The sequence below is a fragment of the Oncorhynchus mykiss genome, chromosome 2 (assembly GCF_057628025.1).
Source record: "Oncorhynchus mykiss isolate SJ-2025 chromosome 2, ASM5762802v1, whole genome shotgun sequence".
In the NCBI taxonomy this organism is placed as follows: Eukaryota; Metazoa; Chordata; class Actinopteri; order Salmoniformes; family Salmonidae; genus Oncorhynchus; species Oncorhynchus mykiss.
The window spans coordinates 99,338,867-99,359,426 of record NC_143023.1 but is presented as its reverse complement, the minus strand read 5'-3'; the positions used below and the strand labels follow the sequence as shown (position 1 = coordinate 99,359,426).

General features: G+C 38.2%; 2 protein-coding genes across 8 annotated transcripts in view; one reads left to right on the top strand and one right to left on the bottom strand.

Annotated features, from left to right (window-relative positions):
* Nucleotides 1-3,872: 3,872 nt before the first annotated feature.
* On the bottom strand, nucleotides 3,873-18,447 carry cops2 (COP9 signalosome subunit 2). 6 transcript variants are annotated; one of them, XM_036960665.2, is made up of 13 exons: nucleotides 18,250-18,447; nucleotides 17,761-17,874; nucleotides 17,451-17,528; nucleotides 17,129-17,254; nucleotides 16,373-16,462; nucleotides 16,113-16,190; nucleotides 15,200-15,374; nucleotides 5,809-5,987; nucleotides 5,452-5,504; nucleotides 5,219-5,316; nucleotides 5,006-5,088; nucleotides 4,836-4,894; nucleotides 3,873-4,713 (listed from the first exon to the last, which is right to left on the bottom strand). In XM_036960665.2, the coding sequence occupies exons 1-13, from the start codon at nucleotides 18,436-18,438 to the stop codon at nucleotides 4,569-4,571; spliced, it is 1,467 nt and encodes a 488-aa protein (XP_036816560.2). In that variant the 5' UTR covers nucleotides 18,439-18,447; the 3' UTR covers nucleotides 3,873-4,568. The 6 variants fall into 6 exon arrangements, with proteins under 6 accessions (XP_036816560.2, XP_036816564.2, XP_036816551.1 ...); XM_036960669.2 differs by having other exon boundaries at nucleotides 18,265-18,447; XM_036960656.2 differs by having other exon boundaries at nucleotides 16,068-16,190; nucleotides 18,265-18,384.
* A 119-nt stretch (nucleotides 18,448-18,566) lies between these two features.
* The window catches only part of galk2 (galactokinase 2), an 11,943-nt gene continuing 9,949 nt past the window's right edge, over nucleotides 18,567-20,560 (top strand). Inside the window, exons 1-4 of one of the 2 annotated variants that reach the window (XM_036960677.2) lie at nucleotides 18,567-18,830; nucleotides 19,010-19,098; nucleotides 19,281-19,404; nucleotides 19,603-19,693. In XM_036960677.2, coding sequence (XP_036816572.1) covers nucleotides 18,781-18,830; nucleotides 19,010-19,098; nucleotides 19,281-19,404; nucleotides 19,603-19,693 — 354 coding nt within the window. In that variant the 5' untranslated portion in view covers nucleotides 18,567-18,780. The remainder of the gene's footprint in view (nucleotides 18,831-19,009; nucleotides 19,099-19,280; nucleotides 19,405-19,602; nucleotides 19,694-20,560) is intronic. The other variant, XR_016490193.1, reaches the window with a different exon arrangement.

Sequence of the window (20,560 nt, the reverse complement as noted above, 5' to 3'; positions counted from 1 at the left end):
CAGAAGATACTCTACTGGAATAACGGAGTCCATCCAACTGATCTTGGCTCCTGGAACTCTGTCCACGCATTTCAAGTATGCGTTGAGACAATGATTTATCAATGACCCAAGCCCACCTCAGCTAATCCCTACCACTGTGTCACTGAGTTGTCATAATGCTTCAGCAAATGTACATTATACAGTGTCTGCAACCTGGTTTAGGTTGACACACCTAGGTTGGCACACCTATTAAGACGAGGTGCTGGCTAGCGGACTAGAACACCTATTAAGACGAGGTGCTGGCTAGCGGACTAGAACACCTATTAAGACGAGGTGCTGGCTAGCGGAGTGGAAACTTGAAAATAAAAGAGAGCCGCACACTCTAGGAGCTCAGATTTAATACCAACAAAAAAAATTATAATTATACCCTGATGAAGACAGCTTGGCTGTTGAAACGTTAGTATTACATTTTTGCATCTGAGCTCCTAGAGTGTGAGGCTCTCTTTGATTTTTAGGTTGACAGTCAACCTGCCAGGGAGGGTATTTACAAACAGTACAGGAATGAAATCATCAACATCAAATCTTTACTAAAGCTGGAGAAATTTGTTTTAAAGCAGTATCCAAATCCATCGGATGTCGTGATCACAATATAGAAGCCATATCTTGGAAAACCAAAGTTCCAAAGGCTGGGCCTAATACAGTGTGTAATAGGTCAGGCTGGGCCTAATATAGTGTATAATAGGTCAGGCTGGGCCTAATATAGTGTATAAGAGGTCACACAAGAAGTCTGAGGCAAAAGGTATGGCATATAAGTCTGGCAGCCCAACAGGTGGCAAATGTACTGCAAATTGAGAAATAAAGTGACAAAACTAAATAAAAATAAACTATATTATGAAACAAAAATCAATTATATAAAGAATGATAATGAAAATTTTTGGAGCACCTTAAATTTTATTTTGGGAAGAAAGGCAAACTCGTGCTCCATCGTTCATTGAATCAGATGGCTCATTCATCACAAAGCCCACTGATATGGCCAACTTCTGTAATGATTTTTTTATTGGCATGATTAGCAAATTTAGGCATAACATGCAAACAACAAACGCTGACAGTACACATCCAAGTATATCTGACCAAATTATGAAAGACAAACATTGAAATTTTGAATTCCGTAAAGTGAGTGTGGAAGAGGTGAACAAAAATTGTCTATCAAAGAATGACAAGCCACCGAGTGTTTGACCACCTGGATGGTAAATGACTGAGGATAATAGCGGACGAGATCGCCACATCTTCAATTTAAGCCTACAGGAAAGGGTTCCTCAGGCCTGGAGGGAAGCTGAAGTCATTCCCCTACTGAAGAATAGTTAAAAGCTCCCTTAACTGGCTCAAATGACCCGACCAATCAGCCTGTTACCAACCCTTAGCAAACTTCTGGAAAACGTTGTGTTTGACCAGATACAATGCTATACACGTCAGCTACTATAGAGACTGAAATGACTGCAACACTAAACAAAGAGCTGCAGTTAGTTTCAGAGTGGGTGGCAAGGAATAAGTTAGTCCTAAATATTTATAAAAACTAAAAGCATTGTATTTGGGACAAATCATTCACACTAAACCCTAAACCTCAACTAAATCTCATTATGAATAATGTGGAAATTGAGCAAGTTGAGGTGACTAAACCTGCTTGGTGTAACCCTGGACTGTAAACTGTCATGGTCAAAACATATTGATACGACAGTATTTAGATGGCGAGAAGTCTGTCTATAATAAAGTGATGCTTTACCTTCTTAACAACACTATCAACAAGGCAGGTCCTACAGGTCCTAGTTTCTACCTTCTTAACATCACCATCAACAAGGCAGGTCCTACAGGCTCTAGTTTCTACCTTCTTAACAACACTATCAACAAGGCAGGTCCTACAGGTCCTAGTTTCTACCTTCTTAACATCACCATCAACAAGGCAGGTCCTACAGGCTCTAGTTTCTACCTTCTTAACAACACTATCAACAAGGCAGGTCCTACAGGCCCTAGTTTCTACCTTCTTAACAGCACTATCAACAAGGCAGGTCCTACATGCCCTAGTTTCTACCTTCTTAACAACACTATCAACAAGGCAGGTCCTACAGGCCCTAGTTTCTACCTTCTTAACAACACTATCAACAAGGCAGGTCCTACAGGCCCTAGTTTCTACCTTCTTAACAACACTATCAACAAGGCAGGTCCTACAGGCCCTAGTTTCTACCTTCTTAACAGCACTATCAACAAGGCAGGTCCTAGTTTCTACCTTCTTAACAGCCCTATCAACAAGGCAGGTCCTACAGGTCCTAGTTTCTACCTTCTTAACAGCACTATCAACAAGGCAGGTCCTACAGGCCCTAGTTTCTACCTTCTTAACAACACTATCAACAAGGCAGGTCCTACAGGCTCTAGTTTCTACCTTCTTAACAGCACTATCAACAAGGCAGGTCCTACAGGCCCTAGTTTCTACCTTCTTAACAACACTATCAACAAGGCAGGTCCTACAGGCCCTAGTTTCTACCTTCTTAACAACACTATCAACAAGGCAGGTCCTACAGGCCCTAGTTTCTACCTTCTTAACAACACTATCAACAAGGCAGGTCCTACAGGCCCTAGTTTCTACCTTCTTAACAACACTATCAACAAGGCAGGTCCTACAGGCCCTAGTTTCTACCTTCTTAACAACACTATCAACAAGGCAGGTCCTACAGGCCCTAGTTTCTACCTTCTTAACAACACTATCAACAAGGCAGGTCCTACAGGCCCTAGTTTCTACCTTCTTAACAACACTATCAACAAGGCAGGTCCTACAGGCCCTAGTTTCTACCTTCTTAACAGCACTATCAACAAGGCAGGTCCTAGTTTCTACCTTCTTAACAGCCCTATCAACAAGGCAGGTCCTACAGGTCCTAGTTTCTACCTTCTTAACAGCACTATCAACAAGGCAGGTCCTACAGGCCCTAGTTTCTACCTTCTTAACAACACTATCAACAAGGCAGGTCCTACAGGCTCTAGTTTCTACCTTCTTAACAGCACTATCAACAAGGCAGGTCCTACAGGCCCTAGTTTCTACCTTCTTAACAACACTATCAACAAGGCAGGTCCTACAGGCCCTAGTTTCTACCTTCTTAACAACACTATCAACAAGGCAGGTCCTACAGGCCCTAGTTTCTACCTTCTTAACAACACTATCAACAAGGCAGGTCCTACAGGCCCTAGTTTCTACCTTCTTAACAACACTATCAACAAGGCAGGTCCTACAGGCCCTAGTTTCTACCTTCTTAACAACACTATCAACAAGGCAGGTCCTACAGGCTCTAGTTTCTACCTTCTTAACAGCACTATCAACAAGGCAGGTCCTACAGGCCCTAGTTTCTACCTTCTTAACAACACTATCAACAAGGCAGGTCCTACAGGCCCTAGTTGTGTCGCACCTGGACTACAGGGGTCCCAAGCTTGTAGCGTCATACCAAAGAAGACTCGAGGCTGTAATCGCTGACAAAGGTGCTTCAACTAAGTACTGAGTACAGGGTCTGACTACATATGTAAATGTGATATTGCAGTTAATATAAAAAAATAATTAAATTCTAAAAAATAATTATACAAATCTGTTATTATGGGGTATTGTGTGTAGATTGATGAGTTACTTTTAAAAAAAATCAATTTTAGAATAAGGCTGTAACGTAACAAATTGTGAAGAAAGTCAAGGGGTCTGAATACTTTCCCTTCGACGGGCAGACGGGCTTGGGACATTTTTGGCAAAATTAGGATATGCCCACGTCACCATTACACCCCTGGTTGTTGCTGACAGATCAGTCACCGGCTGGCTCCACATGATTTGTAAAATAAATAAATGAATAAATAAAAATAACTCAAAGTTAGAGTGAAGCAAAAATTACCTTTTTTTTATTTCAGTAACAAAACAAAAGATAAAATGTGTTTTGAACAGTGTCACAACAATGTACCACATGAAATCTGGAGCTCCCTTTTATGAAAGACTGTACAGCGATCACTGGACATCTTGCAGAAAAAGCCATTGCTGATTTTGACATGAAACCTTCTCACTGCTCACCATCATTAATGCTTCAATACATTTGCGTATTCACATTTCATTAGAAGGGGGCAATACTGTGGTAGAGCGGACATGTTTCTTCGATAGGAAATGGATTTTTACAGTCTTCTCTCTGTTGGTTTTGGGACACTAGGGACCGGTTTCCCACAGATTAAGATGAGTTTGACATCACAACAAAAAAAAAAAAACTGTCATTGATCTTGCTCCTTAGTTCAGGACTATTAATCTGTGACCAGTAGAGAGGCCCTAGGCCAAGAAACACAAGCTGGGCAACTGGCACCTCTGACTTCTACCGTTAAATATTCTGTCACATAACAGGAAGTGACTGTAAGTTAGATATTGGAAGCTGTGGAGATCATCAATCTATTACTGTCATCTTGAAAAGGAAGCTTACTGCTATGGTAAATGAGGCGAATTGGGTTAACTCACTACTCATGTTGATATACACCCCCCCCCCCCCCCCTCAACATCGAATTAGTAACTTTTTCAGTTACACTACTGATTAGGCCAGTTTGCTGACGATGGCCTGGTTGAGAGTATTCAGCTGATTCGTCCATTTATCTAAAGCCATGTATCGGGCTCCGTTCCTCTTCTGGTGATCCAGCTCCAACAGTTGGTTGACTTGGTCGATGCGGCCGTTGATCGTGCTGACAGGTATCGGAAGAAATAGAAGGTCAAATTATGGTAAATTCATTTAAAAAAAAAGAATTAACTTATGGTGCATTTAAAAGTTCTACAATAATCATGATATCATCAACATGCAATTTACCCGTCTAGAATGCACTGAACTAGCAGGCTTTCCACGTCGCAGACATAGATGTTTAATTCCTGAAGGAGACAAAAAAACAAAAAAAAGTTAAAAAATATAAAAACTTAAAAATGTAGAGAAAATATATATTTTTTTAAATTCAAAATAAAATTAAATGCTAGAGATCTTACCTTGGAAATAAAAGGTATGTGTATTCTCGTGTAAGGCTTGATTAATTTGATAAGCACTTGCGTCCTTATATTTCGTAATAACTCTGAAAGACAAAAAAAAAAAAAAAATCAAGAAAAATCTATTATTGTTAAAAAAAAAAAAGCATGCTTACTAACTTACTAATGAAGTAAACATTAACGAATCAGTCTGAAAGGGACGTCTATAGACCATACCTTCTATGTGTTCTCTTATGAACGGATCATCCATTATGTTACTGTGATTGGTCTTCAGGATCTTCTCAAACTCTGTGATGTCATTGTTCTGGTAGGAACTGGAGGGGGGAGTTTAAACATCAGTTTGCATTCAATAATCAAACCGTTTGTGTAGCAGACAAACAGCCAAAGCAACAACAAAAACACGTCCAAGAAAAGTTTGATTGTGAATAGTGAATGAGATGCAGTATTACCTGACCAAGTTAGTCATTGCAAGGATGTCTGGATCATTTTTATAGGGTTTAGCCTAAGAGGAATCAAATGGCAGCGTGAGTAAAGATACTCCAACACGATGCAAACTGTACCACTAAACTGTTCACTAAAATAGGAACCGGCGATAGGCTCCTTTATACAATATGTTTAGGACATCTTTACAAAAGCAAACTCTAAAAAGTCTGTACTATAGAGATTAATCCATAAAACCACATTTCCCACCTTCATTGAAAAAGTTTAAAAATAAATAAATAATAATAATAATAATAATTCAATCGGAGTCTGGGGGAACCATCCCTAAGAGATTAATCTCTTATCACTAATGAGACCTTTCATACCTCCTGTGAGTCGAATGGGTTGATTCCAGACTTCATCAGCATGTTGGCCAACACCAGGTACTTCAGACAGGTGGTTCGTCGAGGACTTCCTGATTCATCGTAGTTCTTAAACGCCTCGAAGAAGTCTGTGTGAGCCTTCTCAAACTCCCCTTCTCTCAAATGCATTTTACCTCCACACTCTGGAGAAAACAAAAACAAGAGACTGGACAACATGGTCCTGATAAAGGATCCCCTCTACTCGTCTCCTACTTAAAATCCATTGGAGGACTAGGTCACAGAGGAGGGACCTAGGATCTTCTTCTCCAATACGTTTTGACAAAGAGACGAGGAGAGAGGATGCCAGAAAAATAGTGAAAACCCTTGAGGAAGAGCCCTTGAATGTGTCTAGGTTATATAGTTATATAGTTAAGGTGTAGGTAGGGATGTGGTTATATAGTTATATAGTTAAGGTGTAGGTAGAGATGTGGTTATATAGTTAAGGTGTACGTAGAGACGTGGTTATATAGTTAAGGTGTAGGTAGAGACGTGGTTATATAGTTAAGGTGTAGGTAGAGACGTGGTTATATAGTTAAGGTGTAGGTAGAGATGTGGTTATATAGTTAAGGTGTAGGTAGAGATGTGGTTATATAGTTAAGGTGTAGGTAGAGATGTGGTTATATAGTTAAGGTGTAGGTAGAGATGTGGTTATATAGTTATATAGTTAAGGTGTAGGTAGAGACGTGGTTATATAGTTATATAGTTAAGGTGTAGATAGAGATGTGGTTATATAGTTAAGGTGTAGGTAGAGACGTGGTTATATAGTTAAGGTGTAGGTAGAGATGTGGTTATATAGTTAAGGTGTAGGTAGAGACGTGGTTATATAGTTATATAGTTAAGGTGTAGGTAGAGACGTGGTTATATAGTTATATAGTTAAGGTGTAGGTAGAGATGTGGTTATATAGTTATATAGTTAAGGTGTAGGTAGAGATGTGGTTATATAGTTATATAGTTAAGGTGTAGGTAGAGACGTGGTTATATAGTTATATAGTTAAGGTGTAGGTAGAGATGTGGTTATATAGTTATATAGTTAAGGTGTAGGTAGAGACGTGGTTATATAGTTATATAGTTAAGGTGTAGGTAGAGACGTGGTTATATAGTTAAGGTGTAGGTAGAGACGTGGTTATATAGTTATATAGTTAAGGTGTAGGTAGAGACGTGGTTATATAGTTAAGGTGTAGGTAGAGACGTGGTTATATAGTTAAGGTGTAGGTAGAGATGTGGTTATATAGTTATATAGTTAAGGTGTAGGTAGAGATGTGGTTATATAGTTAAGGTGTAGTTAGAGATGTAGTTATATAGTTAAGGTGTAGGTAGAGACGTGGTTATATAGTTAAGGTGTAGGTAGAGATGTGGTTATATAGTTATATAGTTAAGGTGTAGGTAGAGACGTGGTTATATAGTTATATAGTAAAGGTGTAGGTAGAGATGTGGTTATATAGTTAAGGTGTAGGTAGAGACGTGGTTATATAGTTAAGGTGTAGGTAGAGACGTGGTTATATAGTTAAGGTGTAGGTAGAGATGTGGTTATATAGTTATATAGTTAAGGTGTAGGTAGAGACGTGGTTATATAGTTAAGGTGTAGGGGGAGATGAGGTTATATAGTTAAGGTGTAGGTAGAGATGTGGTTATATAGTTATATAGTTAAGGTGTAGGTAGAGACGTGGTTATATAGTTAAGGTGTAGGTAGAGATGTGGTTATATAGTTAAGGTGTAGGTAGAGACGTGGTTATATAGTTAAGGTGTAGGTAGAGATGTGGTTATATAGTTAAGGTGTAGGTAGAGATGTGGTTATATAGTTAAGGTGTAGGGGGAGATGTGGTTATATAGTTAAGGTGTAGGTAGAGATGTGGTTATATAGTTATATAGTTAAGGTGTAGGTAGAGACGTGGTTATATAGTTATATAGTTAAGGTGTAGGTAGAGACGTGGTTATATAGTTATATAGTTAAGGTGTAGGTAGAGATGTGGTTATATAGTTATATAGTTAAGGTGTAGGTAGAGACGTGGTTATATAGTTAAGGTGTAGGGGGAGATGTGGTTATATAGTTAAGGTGTAGGTAGAGACGTGGTTATATAGTTATATAGTTAAGGTGTAGGTAGAGATGTGGTTATATAGTTAAGGTGTAGGTAGAGATGTGGTTATATAGTTATATAGTTAAGGTGTAGGTAGAGACGTGGTTATATAGTTAAGGTGTAGGTAGAGATGTGGTTATATAGTTAAGGTGTAGGTAGAGATGTGGTTATATAGTTAAGGTGTAGGTAGAGATGTGGTTATATAGTTAAGGTGTAGGTAGAGATGTGGTTATATAGTTAAGGTGTAGGTAGAGATGTGGTTATATAGTTAAGGTGTAGGTAGAGATGTGGTTATATAGTTATATAGTTAAGGTGTAGGTAGAGATGTGGTTATATAGTTAAGGTGTAGGTAGAGATGTGGTTATATAGTTAAGGTGTAGGGGGAGATGTGGTTATATAGTTAAGGTGTAGGTAGAGATGTGGTTATATAGTTATATAGTTAAGGTGTAGGTAGAGACGTGGTTATATAGTTATATAGTTAAGGTGTAGGTAGAGACGTGGTTATATAGTTATATAGTTAAGGTGTAGGTAGAGATGTGGTTATATAGTTATATAGTTAAGGTGTAGGTAGAGACGTGGTTATATAGTTAAGGTGTAGGGGGAGATGTGGTTATATAGTTAAGGTGTAGGTAGAGACGTGGTTATATAGTTATATAGTTAAGGTGTAGGTAGAGATGTGGTTATATAGTTAAGGTGTAGGTAGAGATGTGGTTATATAGTTATATAGTTAAGGTGTAGGTAGAGACGTGGTTATATAGTTAAGGTGTAGGTAGAGATGTGGTTATATAGTTAAGGTGTAGGTAGAGATGTGGTTATATAGTTAAGGTGTAGGTAGAGATGTGGTTATATAGTTAAGGTGTAGGTAGAGATGTGGTTATATAGTTAAGGTGTAGGTAGAGATGTGGTTATATAGTTAAGGTGTAGGTAGAGATGTGGTTATATAGTTATATAGTTAAGGTGTAGGTAGAGATGTGGTTATATAGTTAAGGTGTAGATAGAGATGTGGTTATATAGGTGAGGTGTAGTTAGAGACGTGGTTATATAGTTATATAGTTAAGGTGTAGTTAGAGATGTAGTTATATAGTTAAGGTGTAGGTAGAGATGTGGTTATATAGTTAAGGTGTAGGTAGAGACGTGGTTATATAGTTAAGGTGTAGGTAGAGACGTGGTTATATAGTTATATAGTAAAGGTGTAGGTAGAGATGTGGTTATATAGTTAAGGTGTAGGTAGGGATGTAGTTATATAGTTATATAGTTAAGGTGTAGGTAGAGATGTGGTTATATAGTTAAGGTGTAGTTAGAGATGTAGTTATATAGTTAAGGTGTAGGTAGAGATGTGGTTATATAGTTAAGGTGTAGGTAGAGACGTGGTTATATAGTTAAGGTGTAGGTAGAGATGTGGTTATATAGTTATATAGTTAAGGTGTAGGTAGAGATGTGGTTATATAGTTATGGTGTAGGTAGAGACGTGGTTATATAGTTATATAGTTAAGGTGTAGGTAGAGACGTGGTTATATAGTTATATAGTTAAGGTGTAGGTAGAGACGTGGTTATATAGTTATATAGTTAAGGTGTAGGTAGAGATGTAGTTATATAGTTAAGGTGTAGGTAGAGATGTGGTTATATAGTTAAGGTGTAGGTAGAGACGTGGTTATATAGTTAAGGTGTAGGTAGAGACGTGGTTATATAGTTAAGGTGTAGGGGGAGATGTGGTTATATAGTTAAGGTGTAGGTAGAGATGTGGTTATATAGTTAAGGTGTAGGTAGAGATGTGGTTATATAGTTAAGGTGTAGGTAGAGACGTGGTTATATAGTTAAGGTGTAGGGGGAGATGTGGTTATATAGTTAAGGTGTAGGGGGAGATGTGGTTATATAGTTAAGGTGTAGGTAGAGATGTGGTTATATAGTTATATAGTTAAGGTGTAGGTAGAGATGTGGTTATATAGTTAAGGTGTAGGTAGAGATGTGGTTATATAGTTAAGGTGTAGGTAGAGATGTGGTTATATAGTTAAGGTGTAGGTAGAGACGTGGTTATATAGTTATATAGTAAAGGTGTAGGTAGAGATGTGGTTATATAGTTAAGGTGTAGGTAGAGACGTGGTTATATAGTTATATAGTTAAGGTGTAGGTAGAGATGTGGTTATATAGTTAAGGTGTAGGTAGAGATGTGGTTATATAGTTAAGGTGTAGGTAGAGACGTAGTTATATAGTTAAGGTGTAGGTAGAGATGTGGTTATATAGTTAAGGTGTAGGTAGAGACGTGGTTATATAGTTAAGGTGTAGGTAGAGATGTGGTTATATAGTTAAGGTGTAGGGGGAGATGTGGTTATATAGTTATATAGTTAAGGTGTAGGTAGAGATGTGGTTATATAGTTAAGGTGTAGGTAGAGACGTGGTTATATAGTTATATAGTTAAGGTGTAGGTAGAGACGTGGTTATATAGTTAAGGTGTAGGTAGAGATGTGGTTATATAGTTATATAGTTAAGGTGTAGGTAGAGATGTGGTTATATAGTTATATAGTTAAGGTGTAGGTAGAGACGTGGTTGTATAGTTAAGGTGTAGGTAGAGACGTGGTTATATAGTTAAGGTGTAGGTAGAGATGTGGTTATATAGTTATATAGTTAAGGTGTAGGTAGAGATGTGGTTATATAGTTAAGGTGTAGATAGAGATGTGGTTATATAGGTGAGGTGTAGGTAGAGACGTGGTTATATAGTTAAGGTGTAGGTAGAGATGTGGTTATATAGTTAAGGTGTAGGTAGAGACGTGGTTATATAGTTATATAGTTAAGGTGTAGGTAGAGATGTGGTTATATAGTTAAGGTGTACGTAGAGATGTGGTTATATAGTTAAGGTGTAGGTAGAGATGTAGTTATATAGTTATATAGTTAAGGTGTAGGTAGAGACGTGGTTATATAGTTAAGGTGTAGGTAGAGATGTGGTTATATAGTTAAGGTGTAGGTAGAGACGTGGTTATATAGTTAAGGTGTAGGTAGAGACGTGGTTATATAGTTATATAGTTAAGGTGTAGGTAGAGATGTGGTTATATAGTTAAGGTGTAGGTAGAGACGTGGTTATATAGTTATATAGTTAAGGTGTAGGTAGAGATGTGGTTATATAGTTAAGGTGTACGTAGAGATGTGGTTATATAGTTAAGGTGTAGGTAGAGATGTAGTTATATAGTTATATAGTTAAGGTGTAGGTAGAGACGTGGTTATATAGTTAAGGTGTAGGTAGAGATGTGGTTATATAGTTAAGGTGTAGGTAGAGACGTGGTTATATAGTTAAGGTGTAGGGGGAGATGAGGTTATATAGTTAAGGTGTAGGTAGAGATGTGGTTATATAGTTATATAGTTAAGGTGTAGGTAGAGACGTGGTTATATAGTTAAGGTGTAGGTAGAGATGTGGTTATATAGTTAAGGTGTAGGTAGAGACGTGGTTATATAGTTAAGGTGTAGGTAGAGATGTGGTTATATAGTTAAGGTGTAGGGGGAGATGTGGTTATATAGTTAAGGTGTAGGTAGAGATGTGGTTATATAGTTATATAGTTAAGGTGTAGGTAGAGACGTGGTTATATAGTTATATAGTTAAGGTGTAGGTAGAGACGTGGTTATATAGTTATATAGTTAAGGTGTAGGTAGAGATGTGGTTATATAGTTATATAGTTAAGGTGTAGGTAGAGACGTGGTTATATAGTTAAGGTGTAGGGGGAGATGTGGTTATATAGTTAAGGTGTAGGTAGAGACGTGGTTATATAGTTATATAGTTAAGGTGTAGGTAGAGATGTGGTTATATAGTTAAGGTGTAGGTAGAGATGTGGTTATATAGTTATATAGTTAAGGTGTAGGTAGAGACGTGGTTATATAGTTAAGGTGTAGGTAGAGATGTGGTTATATAGTTAAGGTGTAGGTAGAGATGTGGTTATATAGTTAAGGTGTAGGTAGAGATGTGGTTATATAGTTAAGGTGTAGGTAGAGATGTGGTTATATAGTTAAGGTGTAGGTAGAGATGTGGTTATATAGTTATATAGTTAAGGTGTAGGTAGAGATGTGGTTATATAGTTAAGGTGTAGATAGAGATGTGGTTATATAGGTGAGGTGTAGTTAGAGACGTGGTTATATAGTTATATAGTTAAGGTGTAGTTAGAGATGTAGTTATATAGTTAAGGTGTAGGTAGAGATGTGGTTATATAGTTAAGGTGTAGGTAGAGACGTGGTTATATAGTTAAGGTGTAGGTAGAGACGTGGTTATATAGTTATATAGTAAAGGTGTAGGTAGAGATGTGGTTATATAGTTAAGGTGTAGGTAGGGATGTAGTTATATAGTTATATAGTTAAGGTGTAGGTAGAGATGTGGTTATATAGTTAAGGTGTAGTTAGAGATGTAGTTATATAGTTAAGGTGTAGGTAGAGATGTGGTTATATAGTTAAGGTGTAGGTAGAGACGTGGTTATATAGTTAAGGTGTAGGTAGAGATGTGGTTATATAGTTATATAGTTAAGGTGTAGGTAGAGATGTGGTTATATAGTTATGGTGTAGGTAGAGACGTGGTTATATAGTTATATAGTTAAGGTGTAGGTAGAGACGTGGTTATATAGTTATATAGTTAAGGTGTAGGTAGAGACGTGGTTATATAGTTATATAGTTAAGGTGTAGGTAGAGATGTAGTTATATAGTTAAGGTGTAGGTAGAGATGTGGTTATATAGTTAAGGTGTAGGTAGAGACGTGGTTATATAGTTAAGGTGTAGGTAGAGACGTGGTTATATAGTTAAGGTGTAGGGGGAGATGTGGTTATATAGTTAAGGTGTAGGTAGAGATGTGGTTATATAGTTAAGGTGTAGGTAGAGACGTGGTTATATAGTTAAGGTGTAGGTAGAGACGTGGTTATATAGTTAAGGTGTAGGGGGAGATGTGGTTATATAGTTAAGGTGTAGGTAGAGATGTGGTTATATAGTTATATAGTTAAGGTGTAGGTAGAGATGTGGTTATATAGTTAAGGTGTAGGTAGAGATGTGGTTATATAGTTAAGGTGTAGGTAGAGATGTGGTTATATAGTTAAGGTGTAGGTAGAGACGTGGTTATATAGTTATATAGTAAAGGTGTAGGTAGAGATGTGGTTATATAGTTAAGGTGTAGGTAGAGACGTGGTTATATAGTTATATAGTTAAGGTGTAGGTAGAGATGTGGTTATATAGTTAAGGTGTAGGTAGAGATGTGGTTATATAGTTAAGGTGTAGGTAGAGACGTAGTTATATAGTTAAGGTGTAGGTAGAGATGTGGTTATATAGTTAAGGTGTAGGTAGAGACGTGGTTATATAGTTAAGGTGTAGGTAGAGATGTGGTTATATAGTTAAGGTGTAGGGGGAGATGTGGTTATATAGTTATATAGTTAAGGTGTAGGTAGAGATGTGGTTATATAGTTAAGGTGTAGGTAGAGACGTGGTTATATAGTTATATAGTTAAGGTGTAGGTAGAGACGTGGTTATATAGTTAAGGTGTAGGTAGAGATGTGGTTATATAGTTATATAGTTAAGGTGTAGGTAGAGATGTGGTTATATAGTTATATAGTTAAGGTGTAGGTAGAGACGTGGTTGTATAGTTAAGGTGTAGGTAGAGACGTGGTTATATAGTTAAGGTGTAGGTAGAGATGTGGTTATATAGTTATATAGTTAAGGTGTAGGTAGAGATGTGGTTATATAGTTAAGGTGTAGATAGAGATGTGGTTATATAGGTGAGGTGTAGGTAGAGACGTGGTTATATAGTTAAGGTGTAGGTAGAGATGTGGTTATATAGTTAAGGTGTAGGTAGAGACGTGGTTATATAGTTATATAGTTAAGGTGTAGGTAGAGATGTGGTTATATAGTTAAGGTGTACGTAGAGATGTGGTTATATAGTTAAGGTGTAGGTAGAGATGTAGTTATATAGTTATATAGTTAAGGTGTAGGTAGAGACGTGGTTATATAGTTAAGGTGTAGGTAGAGATGTGGTTATATAGTTAAGGTGTAGGTAGAGACGTGGTTATATAGTTAAGGTGTAGGTAGAGATGTGGTTATATAGTTATATAGTTAAGGTGTAGGTAGAGACGTGGTTATATAGTTAAGGTGTAGGTAGAGACGTGGTTATATAGTTAAGGTGTAGGTAGAGACGTGGTTATATAGTTATATAGTTAAGGTGTAGGTAGAGACGTGGTTATATAGTTAAGGTGTAGGTAGAGATGTGGTTATATAGTTATATAGTTAAGGTGTAGGTAGAGACGTGGTTATATAGTTAAGGTGTAGGTAGAGACGTGGTTATATAGTTAAGGTGTAGGGGGAGATGTGATTATATAGTTATATAGTTAAGGTGTAGGTAGAGATGTGGTTATATAGTTATATAGTTAAGGTGTAGGTAGAGATGTGGTTATATAGTTATATAGTTAAGGTGTAGGTAGAGATGTGGTTATATAGTTATATAGTTAAGGTGTAGGTAGAGACGTGGTTATATAGTTATATAGTTAAGGTGTAGGTAGAGATGTGGTTATATAGTTATATAGTTAAGGTGTAGGTAGAGATGTGGTTATATAGTTAAGGTGTAGGTAGAGACGTGGTTATATAGTTATATAGTTAAGGTGTAGGTAGAGATGTGGTTATATAGTTAAGGTGTAGGTAGAGATGTGGTTATATAGTTAAGGTGTAGGTAGAGACGTGGTTATATAGTTAAGGTGTAGGTAGAGATGTGGTTATATAGTTAAGGTGTAGGGGGAGATGAGGTTATATAGTTAAGGTGTAGGTAGAGATGTGGTTATATAGTTATATAGTTAAGGTGTAGGTAGAGATGTGGTTATATAGTTATATAGTTAAGGTGTAGGTAGAGACGTGGTTATATAGTTATGGTGTAGGTAGAGATGTGGTTATATAGTTATATAGTTAAGGTGTAGGTAGAGATGTGATTATATAGTTATATAGTTAAGGTGTAGGTAGAGATGTGGTTATATAGTTATATAGTTAAGGTGTAGGTAGAGACGTGGTTATATAGTTATATAGTTAAGGTGTAGGTAGAGATGTGGTTATATAGTTATATAGTTAAGGTGTAGGTAGAGACGTGGTTGTATAGTTAAGGTGTAGGTAGAGACGTGGTTATATAGTTAAGGTGTAGGTAGATACGTGGTTATATAGTTAAGGTGTAGGTAGAGACGTGGTTATATAGTTAAGGTGTAGGTAGAGATGTGGTTATATAGTTATATAGTAAAGGTGTAGGTAGAGACGTGGTTATATAGTTATGGTGTGGGTAGAGATGTGTCTACCTCTGATGACTCCCATGATGAGAGGGTGAGGGATGGCAGACTTGATGTGTAGAGACTGTTCATACAGCGCCTTCAGCTTCTTGTTGTTCTTCTGGGCCGTATACATCTGGATCTCCAGAGCATAGATCTCTAAGAGCTGGGTGCCTTTCTTCAGGTCATCCTCACCGTCATCCGTCTATACACCAAGACAGAACATGGGACAACTACTAATCATCCGTCTATACACCAAGACAGAACATGGGATAAAAACGAATCATCCATCTATACACCAAGACAGAACATGGGACAAATACTAATCATCCATCTATACACCAAGACAGAACATGGGACAAATACTAATCATCCCTCTATACACCAAGACAGAACATGGGACAAATATAATCATCCGTCTATACACCAAGACAGAACATGGGACAAATACTAATCATCCCTCTATACACCAAGACAGAACATGGGACAAATATAATCATCCCTCTATACACCAAGACAGAACATGGGACAAATACTAATCATCCGTCTATACACCAAGACAGAACATGGGACAAATATAATCATCCCTCTATACACCAAGACAGAACATGGAACAAATACTTGAGAGATAATTTCACACAGACACTTGAGGACGAACAGGGCATTCTAGATTTCCAGAATGATTCCACAATCATACTAGCCCAGCGTCAGGTCTGTTTGTGTTCTCTTGCCTCCTGTGGTCACGACAACAGCCATAGGAGTTGTCCAAACAGTACAAACAGATCTCAGACCAGGCTACAATCGTACAATATGATTCCAATGATCTATTGTCACTAAGAACACACAAGAATGTTTTCATTATGATGTTATAATGCTGAATTAGATTTGGTGGTAAAACCTCTGTGAAAACCTCTGATTGCATTGATGAGGAGTGTTTCTTCACCTGACAGGACTGGTGCAGCTGCCTCAGGATCTTCTGAAGCTTACCATACTCTTCTCTCTCCAGGTACAACTTCCCAAGCTAAAGCATAGGACAAGGAGGAGTGAGGAATTAAACTAAATTACTTTACAGTATCAACCTCAGCGTCTCCATAAAAACTATATGCCACATATGTTTTAATATTTGCATTAAAAAAATATATGATATTGTGGATGGAATCAATGACATTATATGAAAAGTTTTAGTTTTAAAATCAAGCCTACTTTAGTGTTGGTTTTAAACCAAAGCCGGTCGTTTTTGGCATCCTTTAATGCATCCAACGTTGTTTCATAAAACTCTTGCAGCAAGTCCATCTGAAAATAAACAAAGAAGTCAAGTAGAACCCTCTGTACAGTCAGAGGTTTCTCTTTTCTTTTTTTTACCCCAAATTTCATGGCTTCCAATTGGTAGTTACAGTCTTGTCTCATCGCTGCAACTCCCATACGGACTCGGGAGGTCGAGAGCCATGCGTCCTCCGAAACACAACCCAACCAAGCCGCACTGCTTCTTACACATCCAATACACATCCAACACGGAAGCCAGCCCGCACCAATGTGGCGGAGGAATCACTGTGCACCTAGCGACCTGGTCAGTGTGCACTGCGCCCGGCCCGCCACAGGAGTCGCTACTGCGCGATGAGACAAGGATATCCCTGCCAGCCAAACCCTCCCTAACCCGGATGACGCTGGGCCAATTGTGTGTCACCCCATCAACCTCCCGTTCGCGGCCAGCTGGGCTCAAACCCAGATTCTCTGTGGCACAGCTAGCACTGCGATGCAGTGCCTTAGACTTCTGCGCCACCCGGGAGCCCCACATTCAGGAGATTCTCAATTGTGCATGCATATACGTCCAGGACTAGCTTTAAAATCAGGGTATTGAGAACCAACCCGAACCAACCCACTTTTCCATCATTCAAAACAGCTCAGATTTATGCTTGATTCTGTGCACCATTGTTTGTTCTTAAATGTCACACACATTACCTGCTTTGACGTTGAGATATAATCAAGGATGGAATTGATGGATTTTTCAGAATAGTTTCTTGTAACTGCACTCCGGATGTATGTCAACAGCTGCTTGTACCTGTTCATCATTTCAGGGAAATTTGTCTGGAGGGAAAAAGACAAAAAAATATATATGTAATTCAAGTGCTAATTTAGGCAGTACGGGATGGTAGCAGTTCTTTACAAAAAATGAACAAATATGATCAAATATTTAGCACAATGAAGAATATATTTTCTAAATATTGAATATATATATATATATATATGCTACAGCATATTTACTGTCATGTCTGCTGCTTACCAGTTTGAAGTTAATCTTAATCATCTGTTTCAAGGCCTTGAAACCCCATTCTCCTTTCTCACCCTCCAGCTCTAAGACCTGGGGAAAGATCGATTTAATAAAAGGATTGCCACAGGAGGCTGCTGGCACCTTAATTGGAGAGGACAGGCTCAGAGTAATGGCCAGAATGGTATCATTACAAATACATGGTTTGATACGACTCCATCCCAGCCATTATTATGAGCCGTCCTCCCCTCACCAGCCTGCTGTGATGTGTGTGTATGTGTATGTGTATGTGTGATGTGTGTGTATGTGGTGTGTGATAACTAACCTTCTGGAAGCTGATGAGAGCTGCTTTGGGGTCATCCTCCTTCAGAGCCTTTGAATTGTAGTATTGATTCTCTAAATCAACATTGGGCTCAGAGTTGCTGTCCTCCGAGTATTCCTGAAATCATACAATTCATCATCACTGCAGTTTACAAGATCAACACCCACTATTGATATTCAGCTAGCTAGCTAGCTCATGATATGTGTTTGTTTTGGTGATTTGTGAAGCAAACAGCTGGATCGTTTAACGGTGCAAAAGGTTTAACAAGAATTAGTTGAAACTTGCAATAGTAACTGAACAAATCATTAGAGACATAGCTGGCTAACTAGCTAACAGTTAGCTGTCAATGATGGGAGAACCATCAACAGCTAGTTCAGCTGCTAGCTAGCTAGCTACTAAGTGGAGTGCAACATGGAATGTTTACGCTGATTAGCTAGCTAGCTAAACACGTTGTATATGGTAATCAGCGACAATATCCATATATATATTTACTTCTGAGGAGTTTACCAGATCATAATCCTCTTCATCATCGCACATGAAGTCATCTTCCATATCAGACATCTTTACTACGAAGCTAGCTAGATCGATAGCACCCTTGCTAGTGGCAGCAGACCGTCGCAGCAAAGATACCAGCGCTTCTACGTCATCCGCCGTGAATGCCTTGCTGCGCAGCGTGAACATGAGAGGGAATCGTGATTCCTTTGAACTGGTCCCTTTTCCTACTCTTCCGTATTGTTTCGTTTTGTTACAATGAATGTGTTTGCAGCTGATCTAGAAACAGTTACTTTGTTTAACAGAAAGCGTTTGAGGTAGCGATTTTTGGTGGGTAGAGCTGGTCGTAGATCAGCTTTTCAATAATATCCGGGACTCTCGTGTGACAGTCAGCTGATATAGTATTAGGTGTGTTTCTATATATTTTTTCCCCTCAGTACAGTACTCCAGATAGATCTAGTTGCAATTAGATTTGGTGATTTAACAATAGTCTAAAACCAACCGGTAAGAACTGGTATTTGGTTTGAAAAAATGGCAGCACACCCGCCAAAGACAAAGATTCTGATAAGTGCAAATAAAAGGTGAGTTATCGTGATAATTTTCGAAATAGTACTGGTAATTACAGTTGCTAAAACTATCCATGCATGTATTAAACATTTTATAGTAGGCTACAGTAAAGTAAGATAGTTTTTTTTTACTCCTCAAATCACTCCTTGAATTGGGCAGTCATTTGCATTTTCCCGATGTATTGTATTCCTAGGTTGCAAAACCTGAAAGAGGCCTTCGAGAAAAAGTATGGAGAAGCACCTCTTTTTTACGCACAAGCTCCTGGAAGAGTCAATCTAATAGGTATGTAAACACATTTCATATCTATATAGCTATGCTATTATAACGCAGAAATCCATAAATACGGTATAAAGACAACTGATGTACAGGGAAAAAAATATATATCAATGTGATCCTTCATAAAGGCTAGCTCTAAATCGTAACCGTAACTCAAAACATTGTCTTTCTTAATTCATTACTGTTAGGAGAACACATTGACTACTGTGGTTATGCTGTGCTCCCAATGGCTATTGAGCAGAGTATTCTTGCTGCGGTCACTGTCAATGATTCCAAGAAAATCAACCTGGCCAACACAGAACCTAAATACAAGTAAGATCTGCCACACCAAGCTTTTTATGCACATGCAATTCACCTATAATCATCATATGTAAGGATCTTCCAGAATCTGTCTTGATTTGCTGCCCATCTAGATGAATTGACGACTGTATTGGATTAACTATCAAATGTTATTTAATTAGAGACGGCTCTCTCAAAATCATAAAATGGAGAGTTTTTTTTTTTTTACAGGGACTTTACAGTCTCTTCAGAAGATATGGAGATAGACAAGGACAATCCTCAGTGGTACTATTACTTTCTCTGTGGGGTGAAAGGGATTCAGGTGAGTCATGTAGACTCTGCTTATTACTTTCTCTGTGGGTTGAAAGGGATTCAGGTGAGTCATGTAGACTCTGCTTATTACTTTCTCTGTGGGTTGAAAGGGATTCAGGTGAGTCATGTAGACTCTGCTTATTACTTTCTCTGTGGGGTGAAAGGGATTCAGGTGAGTCATGTAGACTCTGCTTATTACTTTCTCTGTGGGGTGAAAGGGATTCAGGTGAGTCATGTAGACTCTGCTTATTACTTTCTCTGTGGGTTGAAAGGGATTCAGGTGAGTCATGTAGACTCTGCTTATTACTTTCTCTGTGGGGTGAAAGGGATTCAGGTGAGTCATGTAGACTCTGCTTATTACTTTCTCTGTGGGGTGAAAGGGATTCAGGTGAGTCATGTAGACTCTGCTTATTACTTTCTCTGTGGGTTGAAAGGGATTCAGGTGAGTCATGTAGACTCTGCTTATTACTTTCTCTGTGGGGTGAAAGGGATTCAGGTGAGTCATGTAGACTCTGCTTATTACTTTCTCTGTGGGGTGAAAGGGATTCAGGTGAGTCATGTAGACTCTGCTTATTACTTTCTCTGTGGGGTGAAAGGGATTCAGGTGAGTCATGTAGACTCTGCTTATTACTTTCTCTGTGGGTTGAAAGGGATTCAGGTGAGTCATGTAGACTCTGGTAATGACTTTAATATGCTGTGTATGTTCTTCATGTTGTTCTATTCTGCTGTTCTTCTTCTTCTTCATGTTGTTCTATTCTGCTGTTCTTCTTCCTCCTGTTCTATTCTGCTGTTCTTCTTCTTCCTGTTCTATTCTGCTGTTCTTCTTCTTCATGTTGTTCTATTCTGCTGTTCTTCTTCTTCCTGTTGTTCTATTCTG